Raw genomic sequence first — 26,672 nt, forward strand, 5'->3', positions numbered from 1 at the left:
TCCAATGGTTAGGGAGCAAGAGGGGAGTACAAGGGAACTATCTATTCCTTCGGAAGGGATCTTACAAGCAGTAGGCGAACAAACCTCCCATCGTGTCCTCTCTAGATTCCACCAGACTCAGTTCCCCCAAGATATCCCCCGTTCTCAGATTTGAGTTCCTGCCTCTTCCTCTTAGCCTACCAGCCCAAGTTATTCCCTGATACAGGCCCCTAGCCCTCCAGGCTTCCACATCTCCCAGAAGCGAGAAAGTTGGACCTGAGGCTTTCAAAGTCGCAGATTCAATTCGGATCTCTTTAAGAGCCCCCAGGGTCCTGCTACCACATGTTGGTGTCTTGATACTGGTTACATAACAATCAGTCCCCAAAGCTCTGACATCACCCACTGAAGATTCTCACCAGCCTGGACAGCCAAAGGGGTCTGTGTGTGGCCGGGGAGGATGGCGGGGGAGTGAGCCCCATGGAACAGCCAGGAACTGGTAAGGGGAGGTAGGGCACAGATCCCAGTAAATGATGGTAAATGGTGGTGATCCCGAGAGGAAAGCGGAAGTATTTGGGTTTTTAAACTTCCCCCTAAATTCCCACAAGATTTCATTGTTGCCCCCACACTTCCCCTCTTCCCCACACAGGGAATTTCCGATTTCACTTCCCAAAACGCAAGTGGCCAGAGGGCCTCAACTTCCTCCTTATGCCCTCCCTGCCCTGCCCCAGCTGTAGCCTCTGTGGGGAAGCCTTCTCTTCTCCCGCGAGCGTCCGGTGTCACCCACGTCCTCCCTCGCTTGCGTCCCTCTCCCATTCCAACCCGTCGGCCTGAGGGGAGGTCAGGCCTCTCGCTGCCCATTTTTCTTTCCCCAGTCACCACCCCGCCCCGGATTCTCTACTCCCTCAGCTTGCTCTGCTACCACTTTCCCGTCTCTCCCTCTCCCAGAGCAGATAAAAGATGAGGGGGCAAAGACAGTGTGTGTCTGGGAAGCTGGGCTGAGAGGAGGAGGTGCCGCGGCCCGGGGGTACTCCGATGCTTCCGGGGATTCCGAGCCAGCGGGAGGACCGCACGTGGGGAACGGCGGGCGCGGCGCGTAGTCAGGAAACCAGGGTGCCTGACTGGGTGTCTCGTGGAGCCGTCCCGCGGGGGTGTGGGGAGGCCACGGTGCCGGAAGGCGCGCAGGCCCAGAGACTGTCTCCGCCGAACGCCTGCTCCTCGCCTTCCTAACCGCAGCACTTTCGCGAGCCTCCCCACGAGGGGCGGGGCGAAACAGGTGCGGTTGCCACGGCACCCGGACCACAGCCTCGCGAGATTTGGAATCAGCCAATGGGGGGCGGGGGAGGGGAAGACGTGGCGCGAGTCGGAGGGGCGGGGCCGGGAGGGGCTCCTCCCAACCCCTCCCAATTCCGCCCTGCCCCCGCCGCGGCGGCTGAGGGACCGACCCTATAAAGGTCGCTCCGCCAGGGGCGAGCCGCACTCGGTAGAGGGCGCTTCGGCAGGGTGGGCTGTGCGCCTGCGCAGTGTGGGTCGCTCCCCATTCCCTGCCCTGGCCGGCCCCGCCTCGGCTCCGCGCCCTCGCCCCGCTCTCAGCCGCCGCTCTGCCCCGCAGCAGCCAGCCCCGTGTCCGGCAGTATGTTCAGCTGGGTCAGCAAGGATGCCCGCCGCAAGAAGGAGCCGGAGCTCTTCCAGACGGTGGCTGAGGGGCTGCGGCAGCTGTACGCGCAGAAGCTGCTGCCCCTGGAGGAGCACTACCGCTTCCACGAGTTCCACTCGCCCGCCCTGGAGGACGCTGACTTCGACAACAAGCCCATGGTGCTCCTCGTGGGGCAGTACAGCACGGGCAAGACCACCTTCATCCGACACCTGATCGAGCAGGACTTCCCGGGGATGCGCATCGGGCCCGAGCCCACCACCGACTCCTTCATCGCCGTCATGCACGGCCCCACTGAGGGCGTGGTGCCGGGTAACGCGCTCGTGGTGGACCCGCGGCGCCCCTTCCGCAAGCTCAACGCCTTTGGCAACGCTTTCCTCAACAGGTACCCACCCATCACTCCAGGGGGCGGGGGGGGCGCGGCCGGAGCACACCCCTTACTCGGAGCCTGACCCGTGGCTGTCGCCCCGCCGTCCTTTGTCTCCGAGGCCCCAGTGAGACCCTCAGTGACCACTCCCTGGTCCAAGGGCCCTGCCCCTTCCCAGAGAAAACCCACCGGGGGTCTAAGAGTGGGCGTTGTCGGCTCCCCCAGCTTCTGTCGTCCCCAGAATCTTCCAGGTTAAACCACCAAGCCCTTCTGCAGATCCCAGCCCCACTCCCCTCAGAACCAGGGCCGCAGTAGGAAGCTGAGCCATTCCTGCGCTCCTTTTCTGGGTCTTCACCTCCTTCCCGCAGGCTGGATGCACCTAATTCACGGAAATCAACCCTCCCCTCCCTGTCTCCTTAAGTGTCAATAGCAAAACACAATGAAACTTTTAGCCATTCCCTTCTCTGGTGCGGTGTGGGTCTGCTCTGCCTCCCCTGGGACGGTGGTTTTGTGTAGGAGGAAGGAGGAGGATCTACTGTGGCTTGCTGACTTTAGGGCAACCTCTTGGAGGCAGGGGACAGTTGAGGTTCGAACACTTCTCCCAATGGCAGCTCTCAAGAGGTCAGTGCTGCCTTGAGGGGTTTCAGGAAGCAGGGATGAGGTGGTGGCAGTGGGAGCCCTGCAATGAGATTCTGGCCCTAAGCCCTTCTGTGCACTGAGGGACAGAATCTGAGGTTCCCTCACCCACTTGGACCTCACTTTTCCAGTTAAGTGGCCTCTGCACACGAGGAGAGTGATCTGCAGGACTCTGCCTGTCTCAGTGCTGTGAATGAAACACAGTGCTCCCGTCCCTCAAGGAGTGCAATGCCCGGGCTCACTTTTCTCCAAAGGAACTCGAGACATCCCCGTCCCAACCCCCAGGAGACATACCAAAGTACTTCACAGACCCTGCCCTCCCTGCCACCCCACGTTCACGGACTCCACATGCCTTTCATAATTCTGCACCAGCGAAGAGCCTCTGAAGGAATCTTAGAATCCTGCCTTCCAGGTCCCCGCCCTGCACGGTCGCATTCCTTTCCAGACGTCATCTAGCCGTGCAGGGCAGCTTGCCCTAGAGCCAAGCTGGTGGCCAGGCCTACTCCAGGCACAGAGCTGACCTTCAGCAGGGTCTGTTGCCACTTCCAGGCATTTCAGCCCGCCCTCCTATTTTACGGCTGTTGATGTTTGTCTGTCAAGGCCAGGTTGAGTGCAGCCCTTTGGGCTAAGGGTCCTGAAGAGGTGGAGTCCTCTTGCGCCAACCTTACCTCATTTCAAGATTTGTGCGCCGGTAGAGAAGTGATTAGCTGAAACCATTAGCTGGTGGAAGCCATTCGACCCTGTGGAAAGTTTGGCAGCTGTGCCAGGAAGTCCAAGCGTTAGGTCTCTGCTTCCATGCAAAACTTTGGGAAACCATGGGAAGGATCACTGCCCCTGCTGCCTCTGCTGTCCTGAGCTCTTCACTTTCCTAGTGAGGGCACACCTTTTTTGAAAGGAGAGACATGGCACAGGACCAGTTTTCCGAATTTGGAAGCCTAGAGTTTCAGAGCTGGAAGGATCTTAGACATCATCTCGGAAGCCCCCACCTCACTGGTTCAGGAAACCGAGGCTCAGAGGGTCCCGCTGATGTGTGGAAGTCACCCAGTAGGTCAGCCAGCACTGACTGCCTGGCTTTTGCACAGCCAGTTACTGCCTTCTGCTGCTTCTACCCGAAAAAGAGCAATTCGAGATTGCTTTGTCCAAGACCGGTGCTTTGATGACATTGGTGCCACAGGATCTGAGAGGTAGCACACGTTTATTTCCTTCTTGCTGCCACCTCATCTCCAGAGGATCCCTGATCACTGATGGCCCTGCCGAAAGGGCCCTATCAGCCCACACTGAGGCCCCGAGCTGTGTCAGGATGTGTAGTGTGGGGAGTGTGCAACAAAGGGGGCTTTTCTCTGCCTGATACAGCCTCTCCCGGCTGAGTCTTGAAGAGACTCATTGAGTCGTGAACTTGACTTGCCGGGCTTTTCCCCCTATGTGGCTGCTCTAAGAATAAAATCAGCTGGAGCAGACCAAGGCAAGGTGCAGTCAGGGTGTCCTAAGAGTGTCTTGCAAAAACTCATTGCATAACTGGGACTGCCACTTGTGCGAGATGAAACCTGTGCGTCCTTGGTGAGATGGAATCAGAGGCATCTTTGCTGCTTCCCCTTTCTTGTTTTCTGCCATATACCCTGGGTTCTGCAGAGCAACTGGTTTCTGGGTCCTATAGATATTAACTCGCTTTCTGGGCTCATTTATGAGGCATTTGTATGTATGTGATTTCCCAGAGCCAATTCTGTTTCCCATCCTTCTATTCTGTAATCATCTCTCCAGCGCCTCCTGTCCCCAGCAGGAAGGCCAGGACTGGCCTGCATGCATTGCTGCTGGCACTGGCGAGAGTGAGGCCCACGTTTTGCTCGCCCTGCAGGTCAGCTGGTCTTGCTCCACTGCCTTGCAGAGCACCCCTTGCCCTGGCCAGCTGCCCTCTGCCTGTGGGCCCCTGGTCACTGGGGGATGGGGCCAAAGGGAGAAGCTGATCGGCTCAGAGTCCTCCCGTCTGTTGGAAAGGCAGCTTCAAGTCTGTGTCCTACAGATAATGGGTCAGTCTTTTCTTTGCTCTCACTACCTTTTTCAGAGAAGTTTTTTGTTTGTTTGTTTTTTTGAGACAGAGTCTCGCTCTGTTGCCCAGGCTGGAGTGCAGTGGCGCACAATTTCGGCTCACTGCAACCGCTACCTCCTGGGTTCGAGCAGGTCTCCTGCCTCAGCCTGCCGCGTAGCTGGGACTACAGGCGCGTGCCACCATGCCCAGCTAATTTTTCTATTTTGGGTAGAGATGGAGTTTCACCAAGTTGGCCAGGCTGGTCTTGAACTCCTGACCTCAAGTGATCCTCCCGCCTTGGCCTCCCAAAGTACTAGGATTACAGGCGTGAGCCACCACGCCTGGCCTTTCAGAGAAGTTTTTAAAGGAGTGTTTTCTGCTTCCAGTGAAGAATCCCTGCTCTCAACTGAGACTGCCCCTTGCCTTTCTGGGCTAAGCTTAGTGTGAAACTCAGATGTGCATAGCTGAGCCCTGGTCTGCGAGTCGCCAGCCTCTCCACGGCTTTGTTCTTCCTCAGCCTGCTCTGACTTTCAGAGAATGGCGCGTCTGTGCTTCTCCATCCCACCGTCTACCAGCCTGTGTGGTCCCCAGCTTTTGCCGGCCGTCCATTTCAATTCCCTCCCCCAAGCGGCTGGTTGAAGGGGCAGGGCTGGCCCTAGCAGCAGTAGGAAGCGGCCAGCTCTCTTCAGTGTGGAGATTTAGCCAAGTGGTGGAAGATTCTAAGATGGGATTTCAGCGTCCCAGTGTGACCTTCTGCTTCCCCTCTGAATTGAATGGTGACCTAGGCTTGCGCAGTTTTCACTAACAAGTCAGCAGCTTGAAAGTTGACCTCTCAAACTCTAGGGGAACAGTGTGTGAGGAAGTGCTGATTTGGGTCAGTTTGAGCCTGCTGGTTGCATTCCCAGTTGAGAAAGTCCATACGATTTGCTGGCCACCGTGGGAAACTAAGACGATAGAAAACCACCTGTCAGTTCCCCGCTTCTGGAGAGGAAGCCAGAGATGGAGCGAAGGAGTACAGAGAGCCCTTTGTTGTGTCCGGAGCAGCGATGACTGTGTCTTGACACCTCTCTTCTGGCTCTTGCTTTCATGTAGGTTCATGTGTGCCCAGCTGCCCAACCCCGTCCTGGACAGCATCAGCATCATCGACACCCCCGGGATCCTGTCTGGAGAGAAGCAGCGGATCAGCAGAGGTAAACAGCTCTGACCACAGCTCGGGCCGCTGGTGTTGTCACACATCCTTCTCTCTAAGATCTGCAACCTGGTTCAGATGCTGCCCTTGAGATTTCTCCTTTTTTTTTTTTTTTTGACGGAGTCTTACTCTGTCACCCAGGCTGGAGTGCAGTGGTGCAATCTCAGCTCACTGCAACCTCTGCCTCCTGGGTTCAAGCGATTCTCCTGCCTCAGCCTCCTGAGTAGCTGGGACTACAGGCATGTGCCACCATGCCCAGCTAATTTTTGTATTTTTCATAGAGATGGGGTTTCACTATATTGGCCAGGCTGGTCACGAACTCCTCACCTCGTGATCTGCCCGCTTTGGCCTCCCAAAGTGCTGGGATTACAGGCATGATCCGCCACACCCGGCTGCCCTCGAGATTTCTTCCAGTCTCAGCCTTTCTGAAAAAAAAATGTGGCTGGGCACGGTGGCTCACGCCTGTAATCCCAGCACTTTGGGAGGCCGAGGCGGGCGGATCACGAGGTCAGGAGATTGAGACCATCCTGGCTAACACAGTGAAACCCCATCTCTACTAAAAAATAGAAAAAATTAGCCGGGCGTGTTGGTGGGCACCTGTAGTCCCAGCTACTCGGGAGGCTGAGGCAGGAGAATAGCGTGAACCCGGGAGGTAGAGCTTGCAGTGAGCCGAGATCGCGCCACTGCACTCCAGTCTGGGCGACAGAGCGAGACTCCGTCTCAAAAAAAAAAAAAAGTGTCTGAGTAAGAACCCATTTTACATCAGCCTCCCATCTCCACAGTGCTCTGTGCACTGAGAGGGCAGGAGCTGCTTCCTTCCTTGGCTCCCTGGGCCCAGGCAACGGGAGCAGCCATGGTGAGACCACAGCCAATCTTATGTGGCTGTCATGCTTTTGAACCCCTGGGGCATGGTGGAAACAACAGGATCAGAAGCGGGCCATGCTGTGAGGGTGCAGGAAGCATTGCTGACTCTGAAGAAGCCCCTGGTCCCCAGAGCTTATTAGCTTTAGTCTGTGTTTAAAAGCCTTTGCCCCCCAAAGCCATATACATTCCTTACGAGTCCAGCAGGACTGAGAGAAAGCCAAGCAAAAGGAGAAGCTGGTAGAAATTCATGAAACAGTTAGGGGCTGGTGGAAATTTGCTTACATTTGCTTAGAGGTTGATAGTCAGCAGCCTCACTGGCTAAGGCCTTCATGCTGTGCAGTAGTGCGCCATGCCCATTCCAATTTTGTAAACTCCTGCCTAGATTCTGCCAAGCTCTTTTGAAGATCTGGTTCAGGATGAGCCTGAACTGGGTCCTCCATCTGTCACTGCCTCTTTTTCACAGAAGGGTGGGGCACTTTGGGGCCTGATGCTTTCTGGGAGGAGCTTGAGGGTAGGCTGGTGCCTGGCAGGTGAGGAGTGGAGTCTACAGCTCCAAATGTGAAAATGAAATAAGATCAAACTCAAAGAGGGGTTGAGGACAAGTGAGCAAGTTTGTTGATGATTAACTTGCAGATCCTTCCCGTGTCCCTTACCCTCTGGACTGGCCTTTGCTGGGTGAGCCTTGCAGTCAAAGCCGGCAGCTAGGATTTGGGGTGCACGTGTCTCTCTGCTAGGGCTCTGAGGGCATGGGGACTGTCTTCTTGGAGCTGAGAAACCTTGCTTCTCTTTCCTTCCAGCCTTGCGGGCCTTGCCCGTGTGGGACTGCATCAGAGCATACTGAAATCACTGGCCCTCATCTGCTTTCAGAGCTGCCAGTTAAGCTGTTAGATTCTCCCACCCCTGGTGACAGTGACACACCTAGGAGTTAAGGGAGTAGATTTGGAGACCCCTTCTAAAAAAAAAAAAAAAAAAAAAAGCGAGGGCTACTATTTTTATTTCTTACTGCTATTGTTGTTCCAACCTAGTTTTAGTAAATGCCGGATAAGCAAAAGCCCTGTCATTTGCCAAAGCAAGGTTAGAAAACCTGAATAAGTTACTTTTTTTTTTTTTTTGAGACAGAGTCTCGCTCTATCGCCCAAGCTGGAGTGCAATGGCATGATCTCGGTTCACTGCAACCTCCTCCTCCCTGGTTCAAGCGATCCGCCTGCCTCAGCCTCCTGAGTAGCTGGGATTACAGGTGCATGCCACCACGCCTGGCTAATTTTTATATTTTTAGTAGATATAGGGTTTCACCATGTCGGCCAGGCTGGTCTTGAACTCCTGACCTCACGTGATCTGCCCGCTTCAGCCTCTCAAAGCATCATCACAGCCTTGAACTCCTGGGCTCAAGTGATCCTTCCCACCTTAGTCTCCCGAGTAGCTGGGCCCACAGGTGCGGGCCATCATGCTCGGCTAGGGTTGTATATCTTGTGTTGCTTGCCTTGGCCCCTAGCCTCTGAGATGCTCCCTCCCCACCTCCCACTCCCTCTGCTTCCTTTCCCTAGTAGGAAAGAGGCAGGCAGAGGTGTCTACACTGTCTGTCTCTGGGACAGGCACCAAAGTGTATGCTCCCTATCAGTGGATCTGCAGACACAGCATGGCGTTTTGATTGGGAGCAAGGGGTGGACGTAGGCGTTGCCTTGTGGTCCCCGCCCTGGAGTTGCCTGTGCAGACAACAGGTTGGAGGGGCAAGCCAGCAGGACACGAGGCTGCTGTCAGTGTGCTGCCCTGCTCTGCCTGTGTGGCCTCCCTCTCCCCTCCAGGTGCAAAGTGTGGCCCCTCTGCATCCCTGAGAGGCCAGGCTCCCCTATATCCACAGAAGGTCATCTACCCATTATGGGCATGAAGGAGCCGGTGGCTGAAAGAGAAGTACATCACTCTGATTGGAGGAGGGGTTTCCTGCTGTGAAGTAGCAGAAGATCAAACCGATTTTACTAGACCATTTCTTTTCCTCCATAGCCTCAGAGGCCTTGGTTTAGATGTGTTTTACTAAAAGTTACCTGGTTAGGGTTTGAATGATGTTGGTGTTTTATTGTCAGGAGAAAGACCATCGCTCAGTACCTCTTGGAGGTGCTGGGTGTAAACTCCAGGATGAGCCCCTCTAGGTGGACACAGGAGGAGTGGATTTCTGTTTCCTGGAGGCCCCGCCCATCAGTCATGGAAAGGCCCGTGTGGCCTGTCCAGCGGAGGAGGTCGGAGTGGAGCAGTGCATTCCCAGCAGGGCTGGCCGCCTGCTACTGCCTTTGCTGGTGGCGTGGAAAGCAGGTGTTTCCCTCTCAGAAAGATAGGGCCGGCAGAGCACGCACCAGGGCCCCAGCGCGACACGCCTCCCCTGGCCTGCCAGCCCGTTCCCTGGAAACGTGTCCTTGTGGAGGCCGTGGATGGACATTGGGGTTGCTAATTGCATTTACTTCCATTTCCCACCCCGCCTGGCCCCGCCTGGCCCCTCCTGACTTTTTTCCCCTTTCCCCAATGGTTCTAATGTGTGCAGGAAACACAGTCTGGAAAGATAAGGTGGGCTGGTGCAGGCCCAGAGCAGTCAGGATGCAGCCAGGCTCTGTCAGGGACCCCTGAGGACTGCCTCAGGGACGAGAAGGGGGCCGGGTTGGGGTCTCTCGGGCTGCCTTTGCCTGTGTGCTAATCTGAGTGACTTTAAAGATACCATTCTCCTGTGTCAGCAGAGAAAGGTCGCCTCTGGGGGCTGCGTTCATTCTTGAGTGCTGCCTGTGTGACTGATAAGGGCATTCCAAAGGGCAGCTGGGCCCGGCAGGGGTGGTGCCCTTGGCTCCAGGGGCTGCTGACCAGTTGCGTGGTCCCAGCAGTGCCTCATGCCGAGTCATCCCCTGGTGGGGCCTCTGTGGGCAGCCCGGCCAGTTCGTTCCCCACCGTGGTCACTAGGCAACTGTGAACTAAGCGGGAGTTTTTGTGCCTCAATCTCCCCATGAAAGCTGTATCAGCAGGGTAGTGTTGTTTCTACTTGCAGTAGCAGATCAGAGACCTGGCCAGCTTTGTATCTGACTTTCTGCTGGCCACTGCCACGTCAGTGAGTTCCACTGAGTTATCACAGCAGCTGCATCTAGGAGGAAGCTCCTGCCTTTCAGAGGAGGAAGCAGAGGCTTAGGAAAGTTAAGTAACTGGCCTAAGATGACAGGCAGGCCAGCAAGTGTCGGTGCTAGGATTTGAATCCAGGCAGGGGCTGTGCTCCTACTGCGGCGGAGCTGAGAAGGGTGCCTTGGCATGAAGGCTGTGGGCGAAGGAGTGCCAGGAGCTTGGGTCAGACAGATCTTTGCCCCTGTTGGGTCATTACTGTGGAGGCCTTCTCAGCCCTCCTGAGACACACACAGGCCACCCTCTGTTTCTCTCCCGCCCAAGGTTAGACCCCAGTCCTGAAATGGACGTGAGGTCTGGGGCTTTGAACAGCAGTGCTGGTATTGTCTTCCCTGTTCACAGCCGTAAATGACCCCTTGGGGTCTCCAACCATAGATGTCTCCAGCCATAGATGACTCCTTGGGCTATCCAGGGAGCCTGGTGGCCTGGGCTCTTGTTTGCCCTCTGGTGGTCTGCAGGCTCCCTCTAAGCCTGGGAGCTGTCCTGATCCTTAGTGGTTGGATGGGGCCTCCCTGCCCACACTCCCACCTGTGTGTCCTGAGCCCTCTGGCCCAGAGGCGGGCCTGCGCCGTGGGCCGCCCCCACTTCCTGCCGACACCTCCTGAGATGGAGATGCCGCTGCCAGCAGCCCCCCCGAGGCCAGGGTTTCACCAGGGTGCTCCGAAGACCATCAAATGCTCCCAGGGGCAGCCCAAAGGCCATGAGCCAGGCCAGGTGCTGTGTCCCTCTTGGATTCAGCATCCACAGCACAGGTAGATCAGAAGGTTCAAGTCTGACGTCAGTACTTGGGGAGCTGGGTGTCTCTAGGGAGTTGCTGTAGTCCCTGGGAGCTGCATCAGTCCATCAGGAAACACCATAGCCTCTCCGGTTATTGTAGATTACCGGAATTTACATGTTAAGCTCTTGCCCTAGTGCCTGGTGCACAGTTAAGTGTTCAAGTGTCAACTGGTTCATAGTCAAGAAATTGAAAAGCCCAGGGCTTTCCAGCCTGTGATCTGAGTAACATCCTGGGGAGTATCCTCGGGGAAGTGCTGACTCAGCCGGGGTTTCCCATTGGGTTCCAGGCCCTCCTTTGCTCCCAGCTCCAGGCCTCCCGAAACCCTCTGCTTGCCCCACCTGGCTGTGACCCGGCAGGCCAGGATGCCAAGACAGCTTTTGGCCTCAGCCTCGGCTGGGGCGTGCAGGCTCTGCTGCAGAGGAGGCGTACCAGGCGCTGCCCGCGCTCAGCACCTGTTCCCCAGGCTGCGCGCTGGCGGTGGGCTGGGGAGCAGCTGGCCGAGAGCCTGCAAACATTCCGTTTATATTTGGGGGATGAGGCATTCTTCATGCGTTTGAAGTCCTTGCCTACACACCCATCAGAATCTGAGCTTCTTAAGCCCAAAATACAAATCCTGCAAGTAAATAAGAGCAAACATTTACTCCTGCTCGCAGTGTGCCAGGCTCACTCCATCCTCCCACAGCCCTCCGAGCTGGAAACCCACTGTCTTCATGTTACGGACTGAGAAGCTGGGAACCAAGGCTCTGAGAGGCCAGAGACCTGCTGGCTCACACAGCTGGTTGTTGAGTAGAAGGTTCAGGATGGAAATGTGGGCCTGATTCCAGAGTTCCTCTGCCCCCTCCCGCCCCTCTTTTGCTGCTTCTGTCTGATTTGCTGGGGTCTACGTTGTGTGTAGTGAAGTCCACCCTCCTCAGGCGCCCTGCTGTACAAAGCATTCCTGGGCTGCCACCACCATGACAGAGAGTCTTCCCATCGCCCGAAAGTTCCCGTGCCCCTCGTAGTCACTCCTGGTCCCAGGCAGCCCACTGACCTTTGTCTCTAACTTTTGCCTTTTCCGGAATGTCACCTAAATGGAATCATACAGGATGAAGCCTTTTGCTTCCACCTTCACTTAGCAGGATGCTTCTGAGCTGCATCTGTGTGTTTGAGAGCCCCCGTGGCCCGCTCCTCTTTGTTGGGGGTCCTTGTCCCATCATAGGGATGCACCATCCGTTGTCATCCATTCACCTGTTGGGGCGCTTGGGTTGTTCCATCCGGGGCAGTTTTGAGTCAAGTTCGTGCTTTGTGTGGGCGTGTGCTGCTGCTGCTCTCAGGTAAATGCTGAGGAACAGAGGCGCCTCTGTGCTCCACTGGAAAACCCTTCCGGAGGAGCTTCAGCCTGAGCAAGCCCAGGAACGAGGCCCAGCACGCGTTGGAAACCTGTGTGATGGAGAGCTAGGGCGAGAAATACTGAAGCCCACGCAGCTTGAATGATAGGAAACAAAAGTCGATTGGAGACAAACCCTCTATTGTTTCGTGTTTTAGAAATCTTTGGAATGTATAAAGCAGCTTTTCCCCCTGCGGCTGGAACTACCTGTGTTTTGGAGGCTGCTGGGGTAGGGCGGGGAGGCCTGAGAACCTCCCTCTTCCCCTTCTGTGCTGGCGGGAAACATGGTCCAGCTGTTCTCACGAAGGCAGATCCTGTAAGGCCAGCGGCTGGAGAGGGGCGCCCCAGAGCCGCAGTGACCTGGGGGAGGCTGGGTGGGACGCGGGTCGCCATGAGAGGCACCTGCATGCACACTACCCTGAGGTGCCATGCCGGGCTCAGCCTGGTTGCCCGGAGCCACTCTGTTCTTTCATCCCACGGCCCCAGGACTTTTCGTTTTCACTTTTTAAAAATTGTGATAAAATACACCTAACATATAATATTTACCATTTTAATCTTTTTTTTGGCGGGGGGCGGAGGTGGAGTTTTACTGTTATTGCCCAGGCTGGAGTACAGTGACACGATCCATCTCAGCTCACTGCAACCTCCGCCTCTGGGTTCAAGCAATTCTCCTGCCTCAGCCTCCCGAGTAGCTGGGATTACAGGCGCCTGCCACCACACCCAGCTAATTTTTGTATTTTTAGTAGAGACAGGGTTTCACCATGTTGACCAGGCTGGTCTCGAACTCCTGACCTCAGGTGATTCGCCCACCTCGGCCTCCCAATGTGCTGGGATTGCTGGCATGAGCCGCCACGCTCAGCCTTTTTTTTTTTTTCTTTTGAGACAGAGTCTTGCTCTGTTGCCGAGGCCGAAGTGCAGTGGCGTGATCTTGGCTCACTGCAGCCTCTGCCTCCCAAGTTCCAGTGGTTCTCCTGCCTCGGCCTCTTGGGTAGCTGGGATTACAGGCGCACGGCACCATACCTGGCTAATTTTTGTATTTTTAGTGGAGACGGGGTTTCACCATGTTGGTCAGGCTGGTCTCGAACTCCTGACCTCAGGTGATCAGCCCGCCTTGGCCTCCCAAAGCACTGGGATTACAGGTGTGAGCCACTGCTCCCGGCCTCATTTTAACCACGTTTTTTGGTCATGGGCTCCAGAAAAGTAGATTTTAACTATTTGTAGGTGTGCACTTCACTGGCATTTAGCACATTCTTCATTGTTCAGCCATCACCACCTTCCAGCTCCAGAGCTCTTCAGTTCCCAAATGGACACTCTTCCTGTTCAACACCAGCTCCCCTCCCAGCTCCCTGCACCCCGCAGCCCCTGCACTCCCCATTCTATATTCCTTTTCTGTGCACTTGATTACTCCTGGTATTTCCTGTAAGTGGAATCCTACTGCCGTATCTGTCCTTTTGTGACAGGATGTTTTAAAAAAACTTAGGTTCAGGGGTACATGTACAGGTTTGTTATACAGGTAAATGGAGTGTGGTGGGGTTTAGTGTTCAGATTATTTCATCACCCAGGTAATAAGCATAGTATCTCATAGGTAGTTTTTCTTTTCTTTTTTTTTGGGGGGGGGGACAGGGTCTCACTCTGTCACCCAAGCTGGGAGTGCAGTGGCACAATCACAGCTCAATGTAGCCTCAACCTCCCGGGCCCAAACAATCCTCTTACCTCAGTGTCCCAAGTAGCTGGGAATACAGATGCATGCCACCACACCCAAATTTTTTAAATTTTTGTGGGGGGGGGGGTCTCGCTATGTTGCCCAGGCTGGACTCAAGCAGTCCTCCTGCCTCAGCCTCCCGAAGTGCTGCGATTACAAGCGTGAGCCACCATGCCCAGCCTGCTAGGCACTTTTTCTGTCCTCACCCATTCCACCCTCAAGTAGGCCCTGGTGTCTGTTGTTCTCTTCTTTGTTGCCATGTGTACTCGATGTTTCGTACCCACGGGTGAGTGAGAACATGCGGTATTTGGTGTGGAACATGCGGTATTTGGTTTTCTGTTCCAGTGTTAGTTTGCTGAGGATAATGGTCTCCAGCTCCGTCTGTGTTGCTGCAAAGGTCATGATCTTGCTCCTTTTTATGGCTGCATAGTATTCTATGTGGTATATGTACCATGTTTTCTTTATCCAGTCTACTGTTGATGGGTATTTAGGTGGATTCCATCTTTGCTATCATGAATAGTGCTGCAATGGACATACGTGTGCATGTGTCCTTATGGCAGAATGATTTCTCTTCCTTAGGGTTTATGCCCAGTAATGTGATTGCTGAGTCGAATGGTAGTTCTGTTTTAAGTTCTTTCAGAAATTGCCAAGCTGCTTTTCACAGTGGCTGAACTGGTTTACATTCCCACCAGCAGCGTATAAATGTTCCCTTTTCTCTACAACCTCACCAGCATCTGTTATTTTTAGACTTTTTAATAATAGCCATTCTGACTGTTATGAGATGGTGTCTCATTGTGGTTTGATTTGCATTTCTGTAATGATTAGTGATGCTGAGTGTTTTTTCATATGCTTGTTGGCTGCGTGTGTGTCGTCTTTGGAAAAGGTGACAGGCTTATTTCATCACTTAGCATCATGTCTTCCAGGTCCCAGGATTTTCTGAGCCAGAGCTTCCTGGTGGCTTATGATACCTTATCAGAGGGGGCTCTGGCTTTTACTCACTAAAACCACTCCCTCTGCAGGTGGGCCTTTCTCTCCAGCCCACCCGCTTGGGCCATGTTTTCTGTGTCCTTTTGCTAGGTGTCAGCTCTGTCACTCCCACCGGGGCCTGAGCTAGTCAAGCTAACAGCAAGGTCCCTACCTTGGTGGGTTCCAAAGCCTGAAGGCTTGTTGCCTTGGGCAGTGCCGGGGGTGCTGGCAAGCCCTGTTCTGTACTTGTCACCGGCCGTCCAGCTCTGATCCAGAGAGTGGCTCGGTGCTACCGCTGTGCGGTGTAGCCTTTTGGCACCTCTCGAAACCCGGTGTCTTTAAGGCTGAGTGAGGTGCCTTTGAGGGCAGTGAGGGCCTGGTGGGCTAAGGAGCACCGGTGGGCCTGGTGGGGCTTGCAGTTACGTGGTCACTGCCTGCGTGGCACAGGCCCGAGTGCTGTGGCCCTTTTTGTCACCTGTGGGTGTGGCTGGCCAGTCACTGTGTTTCCCTCATAGCAAAAGCACATTTTCTGTAATAAACAGGAAATTTTAGTCACCTGCAAAGAAATGGGCTTACCTCTGTTGACTCCAGCTTGAGATGACGGCCAGTAACTGGGTTTCAGGGCAGGTGGGGCCGGGCTTCTGGACCTGGGGCAGGGAGTTTTGGAGTGCTCACTCTTCCTTCTTCCTTCCCCTCCTTTTTCTCTCTTTCCCCAGGGCCCCCGAGCCATCCGGGGGAGGGGGGAGTGGGGCCTTGCTGGGTGGAGTTTGGCAGGGTGACCTCAGCTCCCCAGGCGCCGTCCTGACTCCCAAGCCAAAGCTAACATGGGCTGAGCACAACCCATCAGGGCGCCCTTGTTCCCAAGAACTCGGTTTTGGCATCACAGCCTCCCCAGCTGTGTGAATTCTAGTTTCAGCTTGTGGCGGGCTGAAGACAAATGATTTGACAAGGGGAGAAGTTGGGCCCCCTTTTTGCTGAGCGAGGAGCCTCAGTCCTTGAGTCATCGCCTTTTCAGTACTGACCTGCGTTCCCAGAGCTGGCCATAAAAGGCTGTGGGCTGCAGGCCCCAGGCAGGCCCTGTAGGCTCAGCTAGTGTGGCCTCATCCCCCCGGGGCCGAGGCGGCCTCTCCCTCCCCCTGCTTCCCTCATGTTGCCCTTGGCCTCTCTGGTTTTCTGCCGAGACTTCACTCTTCAGGCATCCTTTCCTGTGGAGCTCAGAGCCAGCTGCAGGGAGTCCGGGCGCCCGGGGCCTTGTACTTTGGAAGCAGGAGCCTGTGGTGGCATGAGGTGCCCTGGCATGATGCCCTTCCACACCTTCTGGGCACAGGGAACCTGGCAGCTCTGCTGTCTCCGACCATCCGCCTGAGCCTCTGGAAGCCTGATTGGGCCTCCCCGCCCAGGCTGGAGGCCAGGACCCCGGCTCCCCTGCACTTGTACCCTGTTAAGAAGCTTGGCCCTCGGGGCTGCTTCTGGTCAGAGTGCCCTATTTCCTGTTGGGCTGGGGCGGGGAACGGCCGCACATCACCTGTGGAGAGGCTGCCGAGGCTGTGTGGCTGAAGCTGTGGATTTGGGATTTTCCTTACATTTTGGTGACTTTGCTCAAGGATGAAAGTCCTTGACCGGTGATGGGTCCAGGCCGCTGGCCCCTTGTTCCCACAGAGCCCTGGCTTCCCCTGCCCTGGCCTGCTGAGGAGGCTGTCCCTGCCGGGTCCTGGACTGGAGGCCCAGTGCTCCCACACACCCTCCTCCCTGCAGCGCTGGCCGAGGAATTGGTATTTAAATTTCACAGATGGAGAAAGTAACTGAGAAGTTAGGAAAAGAACTTCAGGTCACAGAGTCAGTGGCAGGGGGCGGGAGTGGAGTGCAGAGCCATCTTAGTTAGTAGCCCGAGTTCCTTCTGGGAGCGCCAGGTGTGGGGAGGGGCTCCGCGCCCCTGTGGCTTTGGGCTCACAGATGGCGCCAAGCACGCTTGGGCCTGGGGCCGGGGCGGGCGGCAGGAGTGTTTATCCCATGAGCGAGCTTGACTCCGCACACCCCGTGGTGCCATTTATCTTGGCGCACTTGTGCGTAGAGGCGGCCTCTCGGGAGCCTGGGCTGTGGACCTGCCTTTGTCCTGGAGGGCTTTGCAGGGTGGGAGCAGCAGATGCCATCAAGGGGGAGCCCGTGTAGCGGAGGAGTCAGCAGCAGCTCCCACTGAGGGATGGCAGGGCTGCCCTCCCATCACCGTGGGCGACCCTGTCCAGCTGCTGCTTTTCCTTAACGCTTTGTCCTTGGAGCTCCCACCTCGCTGCTGTTTTTCTGCCCCTTCAGTCTGAAGAGCGCCCGTCTCCATCCCCAGCTTGGCAAGAGGGTGGTGAGTGTTTTTCACGGAGATGCCAGGAGCGGGCGGTGGGCTGAGGACGGGTTTGGGCCCAAGCTGTGCGACTCGCAGACTGTTGTGTGCAGGAGTGGCTTCTCCCGCTTATTTCCGGAGCCTGACTGCTCTCTGGGAAGTACTTGGTGCTTCTGAAGAGGGCCGGCCTACATTTGGGTGGCCTGGGACCTGTGGGAAGACTGAACCAGCGACATGGAGGCTTGCCCAGAATCAGGCAGAGAGGATGTGGCCCCTCGGGGGTGGGGCCCAAGCTCCCCAAGGACTCTAGGCCTTTGTTTCCACATGGCCCGCCTGTGGTCTTCCCAGACCGGGAGGGACAGAAGTTTTACTCTAGGGGCAGAGGAAGAGGTGAGGATTTCTTTTGTTTTGTTTTTGAGACACCCAGGCTGGAATGCAGTGGCATGATCACGGCTCACTGCAGCCTCAACCTCCTGGGCTCAGGTTATCCTCCTGCCTTAGTCTCCCAAGTAGCTGGGACTATAGGCCTGCACCACCTTTGTAGAGTCGGGATTTTGCTATGTTGCCCAGGCTGAAGTGGAAATATTTTGAAGAGGCCTAGTTGTCATAGAGGATTCAAATTAAACCGCTGTTACAGAGACCCAAAAATCATTGGCTTAAGTCAGATAGCTGATAGTTGATGTGAAAAACAACAGTCTAAGGCCATTCTGAACATGCAGCTTTCATCTCTGAACCCAAGGTGCTTCCTCCAGCTCCTCCCATCACATCAGCGTCCCAGTCCTCAGGAGGGAGAAAACAACAGAGGGCTCATGCACCTTTTCTTGTTCATTCTGCTGAAGGAGGCTGGGAAATGCAGTCTCAAGCTGGGAGGCCATGAATCCAGCTGAAACTAGATAGTTATATCTGGTTCCTTCCTTTAGGAGGAATTTCAATTAGCAGTCTCTGCCACAAGTGACAGAATTCACTTTAATTGGTGGGCCTTAATTGGGCCATAATGGGTTGGTGGGAAGCAATATAGAATAGAGTTTAAAATCCAGGCGCGGTGGCTCAGGCCTGTCATCCCAGCACTTTGGGAGGCCAAGGCGGGAGAATCTCTGAGCCCAGGAGTTCAGCATAGACAACATAGTGAGACCCCCATCTCTACAAAATAAAAATTTAAAAATTAGCCAGACGTGGTGGCACACGCCTGTAGTCCCAGCTACTGAGGAGTCTAAGGTGGGGGGATGGTTTGAGCCCAGGAGTTCAAGGTTGCAGTGAGCCAAGATTGTGCCACTGCACTCCAGCCTGGGTGACAGAGCAAAACCCTGTCTCTAAAAAAATGAATATAAAATTTTTTTTAAAAGAATATGGAGCTTAAAGCTGGAGTCTGTCCAGTCCAACCACTTTGTTTTGGAGAAGTGTTTAAGACCTAGGAAGGGGAAGTGGTTTGTAGCACTTCCTGGGCTTCTTGTAGAGCAGAGGTCAGCAAACTTTTTCTGTAAGGGCCGGATAGTTAATACTTCCAGCTTTGCAGACCTTATAGTTTCTGTCACAACGACTGAACTCTGCTGTGTTACACAAAAGAAGCCATGGATAATACAAATGAGCATGGCTGTGTTTCAATAAAACTTTATTTATACAAACAGGTGGTGGGCCAGGTTTGATCCCTGAGCTGTAGTTTGCCAGCCCTTGTTGCAGAAAATAAGTGAGATTCCTGCAAAATGGGGAGCCTGGCACATCAGCACTGAACAAGTAGCACCTGCAGTTACTGTTGCAGGCGCCTCTTGTCACTACCGTCCCAGGGCACACAGCTGGCAGGTGGCAACACTGGAGTCTATGTTCTACCCTCTGTGCTATGCTGAGCACAGTGCTGGGTCTCCTTCTCACTCTCGCCCTCGTCCGACCCACCTTAGAGCTTGCACTGTGGGATGACTTTTGCATTAGCACCTGTTTATGCCAAGTGCTGCATGGGTTGGGGAGTGTTATGGTAGGGGCAGGAAAAGGGGAGATAATCCTGCCCTCAGGGTGCTGTGCTGTCTAGATGAACACCTAGGAATTTTTTTTTTTTTTTTTTTTTGAGACGGAGTCTCGCTCTGTCATGCAGGCTGGACTGCAGTGGCACGATTTCGGCTCACTGCAACCTCTGCCTCCTGGGTTCAAGCAATTCTCCTGCCTCAGCCTCCTGAGTAGCTAGGACTACAGGCATGCGCCACCACACCTAGCTTTTTTTTTTTTTTTTTTTGAGATGGAGTCTCGCACTGTTGCCCAGGCTGGAGTGCAGTGGCGCAGTCTCAGCTCGCTACAACCTCTGCTGCCCAGGTTCAAGCAATTCTCCTGCCTCAGCCTCTCGAGTAACTGGGATTACAGGTGCCTACCACCATGCTGGGCTAATTTTTTTATTTTTAGTAGAGACAGGGTTTCACTATGTTGGCCAGGCTCGTCTTGAACTCCTGACCTTGTGATCCACCTGCCTCAGCCTCCCAAAGTGTTGGGATTACAGGTGTGAGCCACTGTGCCTGGCCTTTTCTTTTTTTCTTTTTTTTTTTTTTCACGAAAGTTTCGCTCTTCTTGCTCAGGCTAGAGTGCAGTGGCATGGTCTTGGCTCACCACAACCTCCGCCTCCTGGGTTCCAGCGATTCTCCTACCACAGCCTCCTGAGTAGGCTGGGACTACAGGCTCGCCACCATGCCCGGCTAATTTGTGTATCTTTAGTGGAGACGGGGTTTCACTATGTTGGCCAGGCTGGTCTCAAACTCATGACCTCGTGATCCTCCCACCTTGGCCTCCCAAAGTGTTGGGATTACAGGCGTGAGCCACCACGCCCGGCCTATAGGAATTTTAAAAACTATCTCAGGCTGAGAAATACCAGGCCAGGTTGGAGATGAGAGCCATCAGAGCAGCAGGTCCCTTGGCGCTCCTGAGCTCTCCCTTCTCTTCCCCCCAGGCTATGACTTTGCAGCCGTCCTGGAGTGGTTCGCCGAGCGTGTGGACCGCATCATCCTGCTCTTCGATGCCCACAAGCTGGACATCTCCGATGAGTTCTCGGAAGTGATCAAGGCTCTGAAGAACCATGAGGACAAGATACGCGTGGTGCTGAACAAGGCAGACCAGATCGAGACGCAGCAGCTGATGCGGGTGTATGGGGCCCTCATGTGGTCCCTGGGCAAGATCATCAACACCCCCGAGGTGGTCAGGGTCTACATCGGCTCCTTCTGGTCCCACCCGCTCCTCATCCCCGACAACCGCAAGCTCTTCGAGGCCGAGGAGCAGGACCTCTTCAAGGACATCCAGTCTCTGCCCCGAAATGCCGCCCTCAGGAAGCTCAATGACCTGATCAAGCGGGCGCGGCTGGCCAAGGTAGACCACGGGGTGAGGGGAGCAGCCTATTGCCAGGCAGGGCCGTGGGGCTCTGAGACTGGCACTCAGAGCTCCAGGATTGCCGGAGACCCTTCCCAGCTCACTTCACAGGCAGACCTGCACTGCGCTGTTTCCCTCTATAGAAACCAGTCTTTGGTCAGCACCTGCGTGCAGCCTGCTCTTAACTAAGATTCTCTACCCGGCCTCCCTCTAAACCTGTTCTGTTTGTGGTTTATACCCCATCTACTTTCAAGAAGGGTTTGACTATGCTTACAACACAGAAACAGCACACAGGAAGTTACCCCTGAAGCAAAGGAGGCAGCCTCAGAAATGGGGTGTTGGGGGATAGAGCTCTGAGGCTTGTTGGCTTCCCTCTAGGGTTTTTTGTTTTTGTTTTTGAGGTGGAGTCTCGCTCTGTTGCCCAGGCTGGAGTGCGGTGGCATGATCTCAGCTCATAGCAACCTCCACCTCCCAGGTTCAAATGATTCTCCTACCTCAGCCTCCCGAGTAGCTGGGATCACAGGCACACACCACTATGCCCAGCTAATTTTTGTATTTTTAGTAGAGACAGGGTTTCACCATGTTGGCCAGGCTGGTCTCAAACTCCTGACCTCAGGTGATCTGCCCACCTCAGCCTCCCAGAGTGCTGGGATTACCCCTCTGGGGTTTACTGAGCCTGAAGTGCACTCAGCACAGTGCTGGACGCCGGGGACTGGCGGGGAGTGACACACAGTCCCTGTCCACTCCTCAGCCTTCATGGGGAAAGCAGAGCATGCAAACAAAAAATAAACATCAGTTAATTGTGTCGTCTCGGAGTGAGCACAGGCTGCTGCGGGAGCTGGCGCTAGGGGCTGTCCCAGTGGAGTAGAAGGGCTGGGGGAGGCCTGGCAGGAGCAGAAGCTTAAGCTGCGATAGGAAGCAGCTCATGAGGAGACGGGGTGCCAGCCTGCAGCCTGGGGAGCACTGGGCACGGAAGCCAAGGTCACGCTGAGGCGGTGTCAGTCCAGCAGGCCTTGCAGACCATCCTTACGTCTCCTGGCAGCCCAGGCCCGGTGGCACCTATCAGCAGCCTCTGAATGGCCAAAGGGTTTGGAATCTCAGTGGCTGATCAAGTACTTGAGTGAGAGCTGGCATGGCTGGGGCCAGGAAACGAAGGTTAATGCCACTGGCGGGGCCTTCCAACACAGAATGACAGAACACATGCCCTTGGGGTATCTGACTTTGGATAGCACCCTATCGTGAGCCATCCTAGAGGAGTCACCATGAGTGACAGTCCCGGCTGTGGTTGGGGTTGACCCCGTGGACAGGAGTGTTTGACACAGATTGTCTGAACAGCTGAGAAGTGACCAAGCCCACATTTGTATCTCAGCAGGGCACCTAGCTATTCTTTCAGGCTCTTAGCACAGGGCTCAGTTGTTTAAGAAATAGGCTCCAGCCAGCCATGGTGGCTCGTGCCTGTAATTCCAGCACTTTGGGAGGCCAAGGTGGGTGGGCGCATCACCTGAGGTCAGGAGTTCAAGACCAGCCTGGCCAACATGGTGAAACCCCATCTCTACTAAACAAAAATACAAAAATTAGCTGGGCGTGGTGGTGCGTGCCTGTAATCCCAGCTACTTGGGAGGCTGAGACAGGAGAATCACTTGAATCACTTCAACCCAGGAGGCAGAGGTTGTAGTGAGCTGAGATCACGCCACTGCACTCCAGCCTGGGCAGCAGAGCAAGACTCTGTCTCAAAAAAAAAAAAAAAAGAAATAAAATAGGCTCTAACCAGGCATGGTGGCTCACGCCTGTAATCCCGGCACTTTGGGAGGCCAAAGCAGGAGGATCCCTTAAGGTCAGGAGTTAGAGACTGGATGCTTTTCTAGATATCTCCTTTCTGGAGCCTCCCTGTGAGTGGAGCCAGCTTTGAGAGAGGAACCCATACAAAAACCCAGGTGACTGACCCCTGGCCTCAAAGGACAAAGGACATCCTGAGCTGAGGGGTGTGGGTGTGGCCCTAGCTGAGGCTCTCTCCTCGCAGGGCAGAGAGAGCTCCCCTGCTCAGCCACCTTTGAGGACAGACAGGACAAGGGGCAGGCATGAGCCCCTGCCTGGTCGTCTGTGAGACCGTGTGTGACTGCCAGGCCCCAGGCACGCTGAGTCACCGCGCCTGGAAAACTCTGTGGCCTCCAGTGTTGCCTCATACCTGCCACTTCCTTTTCCTGGAGTGAGTGGTGCTCTCTGTAGTGACTCCCACCGGCCTGGGATCTGCCTGCCACAGTGTCCCTGGGGAGACCCTAGATCCAGACCCGCGTGGCACAGGGCTGCCTCCCTCAGGCAGTTCTCAGCCAGGCCCCGCCCAGGGCACACAGGCTCAGGCTGAGTGGGGTGGTGGATGGGCTGGCGCCGGGGAGAAGGGCAGCGAGGCTGGCTGGCTGCAGCCCTCCGTGGCTGGACACGACTTGGCAAGGCCGAGGGATCTGAGGGCTGGGCTGCTCTCGAGGGGTGCCAGGTTCCCAGCTTGCTGCGGGGAAATGAAGGGGGTGCCGCCCTGAACTGGCACATGTCTAAGCAAGGTATTGACGCTTGGATAAAGCTGGCAACCGCCAGGAGAAGCCTTTGTGGGGTTTTTCGAATCCTTTGTCATCCGAGCTGTGATGATGGAGTGGAGCGTGGCACGGGCCCATTGGAGTTCCGTGGGCTCCGTCGGCACTCGGCAGGGATTTGGACATGCAGGCTGGTGGGCCCTGCAGGAAGCCTAATCCCTGCTCTGCTGCGTGGGAGGGGGCAGCTCAGGGGAAGGGGGCTTACAGAGAAACAGAAAGAACATGGGTTGTGGGGCACCTTCAGCAGCCCTGGGTTCCAATCCCAGCTCCTCCATGTGGGAGCCAAGCACCCCAGGCAGCCTTTCCCAGCCTTGCTTAGGGCCGGGTTGGGAGAATCCCACCCCGCAGGGCTGTGGTGAGGGTTGAAGGAGGGTGTGTGATGCGTGGTGAGGGTTGAGCGGAGGGTGTGTGATGCGCGTTGAGGGTTGAGCGGAGGGTGTGTGATGTGCGGTGAGGGTTGAATAGAGGGTGTGTGATGTGCAGTGAGGGTTGAATAGAGGGTGTGTGATGTGCGGTGAGGGTTGAATGGAGGGTCTGTGATGTGCCCAGCGGTGCACAACAAATGGCCTTCTTTGGGTTGACAGACTTGGTTTTACTCTTCCTGAATCATCACAATGATCCGTGCAAGGCCAAGGCTGTTGTCTTCTGTTTCAAGTGCGTTTTCCTGTCCTGTTCTCTGTCCTGCCGCAGTGAACAGCTGTGGCTCTTGCCAGATTGTGTCTGCTCCTAGGCCTGTGGGAGCCGGTGTTGGTAGCAGCCTTGAGCTTGACCCATCCCTCCTGCTTCCCTGTTCCTGAGCGAGCCCCTTTGGAGTATCCTTGGAGTGTCCTTGGAGGCTCTGCTCTCGGGGGCAGCCTGGGCCAAGAAAGCGCCTGATGCCTGCCCCCTGTCCTCACAGGTTCACGCCTACATCATCAGCTCCCTCAAGAAGGAGATGCCCAATGTCTTTGGTAAAGAGAGCAAAAAGAAAGAGCTGGTGAACAACCTGGGAGAGATCTACCAGAAGATTGAGCGCGAGCACCAGATCTCCCCTGGGGACTTCCCGAGCCTCCGCAAGATGCAGGTACGGCTGTCCCGAGGCCCCATGCAGGCTGGTGGCCATCGGGGCAGGAGGAAGGCCCAGGGCACTGGATTTGGAGGGAATCCCATCTCCACGGGGAAGGGCCTCCCTGAACGGAAGCAGCTGGGTTAATCACCAGCACCCCACCCAACTCAGAGTTGACCCAGGCGGTGACACTGCAGAGGGGAATGTGGTGACTCACCCTGCGTGGTGGGGGGAGGGCAGGGCCATGCCAGGCGCTCTGGTGCCCTGTCCATGAATCCTTGCCACAGCCCTGCAAGGAAAGAGCTGGAGTTGCCTCCTGTGTACAGGTTAGAGAGCCAAGGGCCAGACGGGTTTGCCGAGTCACCCCTGCTAGTGTGGGGGAGCAGCACTTTCTGCTTGTGAAGCCCTCACTGGAACCACTTGGCCTGGAGTCTGGGAGGGGCCACCCTTCCCAGCCCTTGTCCTTCCTCCCCCGCCCACAGGAACTCCTGCAGACCCAGGACTTCAGCAAGTTCCAGGCCCTGAAGCCCAAGCTGCTGGACACGGTGGATGACATGCTGGCCAATGACATCGCGCGGCTGATGGTGATGGTGCGGCAGGAGGAGTCCCTGATGCCTTCCCAGGTGGTCAAGGGCGGCGCCTTTGACGGCACCATGAACGGGCCGTTCGGGCACGGCTACGGCGAGGGGGCCGGCGAGGGCATCGATGATGTGGAGTGGGTGGTGGGCAAGGACAAGCCCACCTACGACGAGATCTTCTACACGCTGTCCCCCGTCAATGGCAAGATCACGGGTGCCAACGCCAAGAAGGAGATGGTGAAGTCCAAGCTCCCCAACACCGTGCTAGGGAAGATCTGGAAGCTGGCCGACGTGGACAAGGACGGGCTGCTGGACGACGAGGAGTTCGCGCTGGCCAACCACCTCATCAAGGTCAAGCTGGAGGGCCATGAGCTGCCCGCCGACCTGCCCCCGCACCTGGTGCCGCCCTCCAAGCGCAGGCATGAGTGATGGCGCCCAGCCCCGCACCTGCCATCTGCGCGCCCTGCCGGGAGGCAGAGACAGGGGGAGGGGAAGGCTCACCATTTCTCAAGGTCCATAAAGACTGAGCGGATGTTTCCTCGCCTCTCGAAAAGGAAAACCACCATCTTTCTTTTAAGGCTGTTCCTGGGCCTGGTGGGGGAGGCAGGGGTGAGATGATGGAATTTTGTGCACAAGAACTATGGCTATTTTAATATATAACGTTAGAGGCAGCGTTCTTTGTCGCCGCCTCCCCTGTGTGACAGCCCTGTGTGCACGGCCTCTGCCCCCCGGCCTTTGTTCTGGCTGCAGCTGGACAGTGCAGCGACTGCGACTGTGGGGGAGCCGCGTCGCCCTTTTGGCAGCTGCTAGGCTGGGGCTGCATGGACAGGAACACCAGGCACCCTCCGTTTGCTTCTGAGCTGAGATTGCTTCACGGGGCCGTGGCTTCCTTCCTCACCCAGCTCTGCCTCCCCCGTGCTCTCGGGCGAAGTGGGTTCTTGTGCCTTCCCCTCCCGTGCCCAGGCTCCCCGTGCGCGGGCCCTGCCCTTTCCTCCTGCGCCCCGCCGGCTCCGACGCGCCAGCCCGCTCAGCAGTCACAGAAGCAGGGCCCAGCTGCCTTGGTCTTTTTTTGGGAGTTCAGGGGAGTAGGAGAACGTCTTCCAGAAAAATACATAAGCTAGTTTCTGTTCTGTAAAGTGACATCTTTCATACTTGACCAAATTTCCCAGTAACTTCCCAACCACTGTTCAAAAGCTGTGATTTTTGTCTCCCCTTCCCACCCTCTAGCCAAGGGGCAGCCCTGCCCAGGGGGCATTAGATGTGGGTACCCGGGGAGCACCCCGTTCCTGGACCCCAGCATTGCGTTTCCTGGCTGAGGAAGGGTGGTCAACCCAGCTCCTGCCCCACCCTCTCACTTAACTGGAGCTTTGGGACGCGCCCTCCACAGTGGGAGGTGGGTGGTGGGTGGGGGTGGCAGAGCCTCACGACAGCTTGGTGCTGGTAGGAGGAAGCCCGTGGTTCTGGCTAGGCTCTCATGTCCAGACAGCGGGGACCAGGGGAAAACCCAGCCCCTTCTCCTGTAATCCCCCTTCATTTCCTACCTTCCTTCCTCCTCTGTTTAGCAAAGGAGGGCAGCTCACTTGGATGTCCTTACAATGCTCCTGGCCCCAGGCTGAGCAATAAGAAACCAGAGCCTTGCGGCCCAGTGGCCTGGGCCAGTTCAGGCCGCCTCCCCCTCCTCTGCCTGGGGCCACTGAGCCCAGCCTTCAGGGCCCGGGTGCACTTGCAGGCCAGCGGCCACTGTCCGGGCTGTGATGGCACCGAGGCAGGTGGAGCACCGGGTGCCACACAGCTGGGCTTCCCACCAGGCTTTCCCGCGGGGGTCTCAGGGAGCTTCTCCCCAGCGCTGCTCGGAGTCTGCAGGAACTGGCCTTGTTCTCCCTAGCCCGTCACTCCATACAGTATTAGGTGAGGATGGGTGCGGGCGCTGTCCTTGCCGGGACGTCACTGTTGAAGTTGCAGTGGCTTGTTCACACCTGTGGGAAGAGAAGTGAAGACTTTCTCCTTGCATTAAAAAGTCTGAACTGTGCCAAAGCTTCGGGTGCTTCCTTGTCTTTTCCAGGGGCAGCAGTCCTGGGCTGTCCTGCCCTCGTGTCTGTGGGGGTGATGCCAGCAGGGACAGAGTGGC

The 26,672-nt window shown here is 56.0% G+C and overlaps 1 protein-coding gene across 2 annotated transcripts; it reads left to right on the top strand.

Moving 5' to 3' along the window:
- Positions 1 to 351: 351 nt before the first annotated feature.
- EHD1 (EH domain containing 1) lies at positions 352 to 26,578 on the top strand. Of its 2 annotated transcripts, XM_054523705.1 has the most exons (6): positions 352 to 475; positions 1,589 to 2,015; positions 5,749 to 5,846; positions 19,924 to 20,336; positions 23,820 to 23,984; positions 24,449 to 26,578. In XM_054523705.1, exons 1-6 carry the CDS (start codon positions 457 to 459, stop codon positions 24,971 to 24,973), a joined length of 1,647 nt encoding a protein of 548 aa, XP_054379680.1. In that variant the 5' UTR covers positions 352 to 456; the 3' UTR covers positions 24,974 to 26,578.
- Positions 26,579 to 26,672: the final 94 nt, after the last annotated feature.

The sequence above is a fragment of the Pongo abelii genome, chromosome 9 (genome assembly GCF_028885655.2).
Source record: "Pongo abelii isolate AG06213 chromosome 9, NHGRI_mPonAbe1-v2.0_pri, whole genome shotgun sequence".
NCBI classification, from domain to species: Eukaryota; Metazoa; Chordata; class Mammalia; order Primates; family Hominidae; genus Pongo; species Pongo abelii.

What these genes read in the sequence shown, in the direction of transcription:
- EHD1 (XM_054523705.1), top strand. An exon ending in AGCGGGCGCGGCTGGCCAAG is followed by an intron (nt 20,337 to 23,819) that starts GTAGACCACGGG and finishes CTGTCCTCACAG; the next exon opens with GTTCACGCCTACATCATCAG. An exon ending in CGAGCCTCCGCAAGATGCAG is followed by an intron (nt 23,985 to 24,448) that starts GTACGGCTGTCC and finishes CCCCGCCCACAG; the next exon opens with GAACTCCTGCAGACCCAGGA.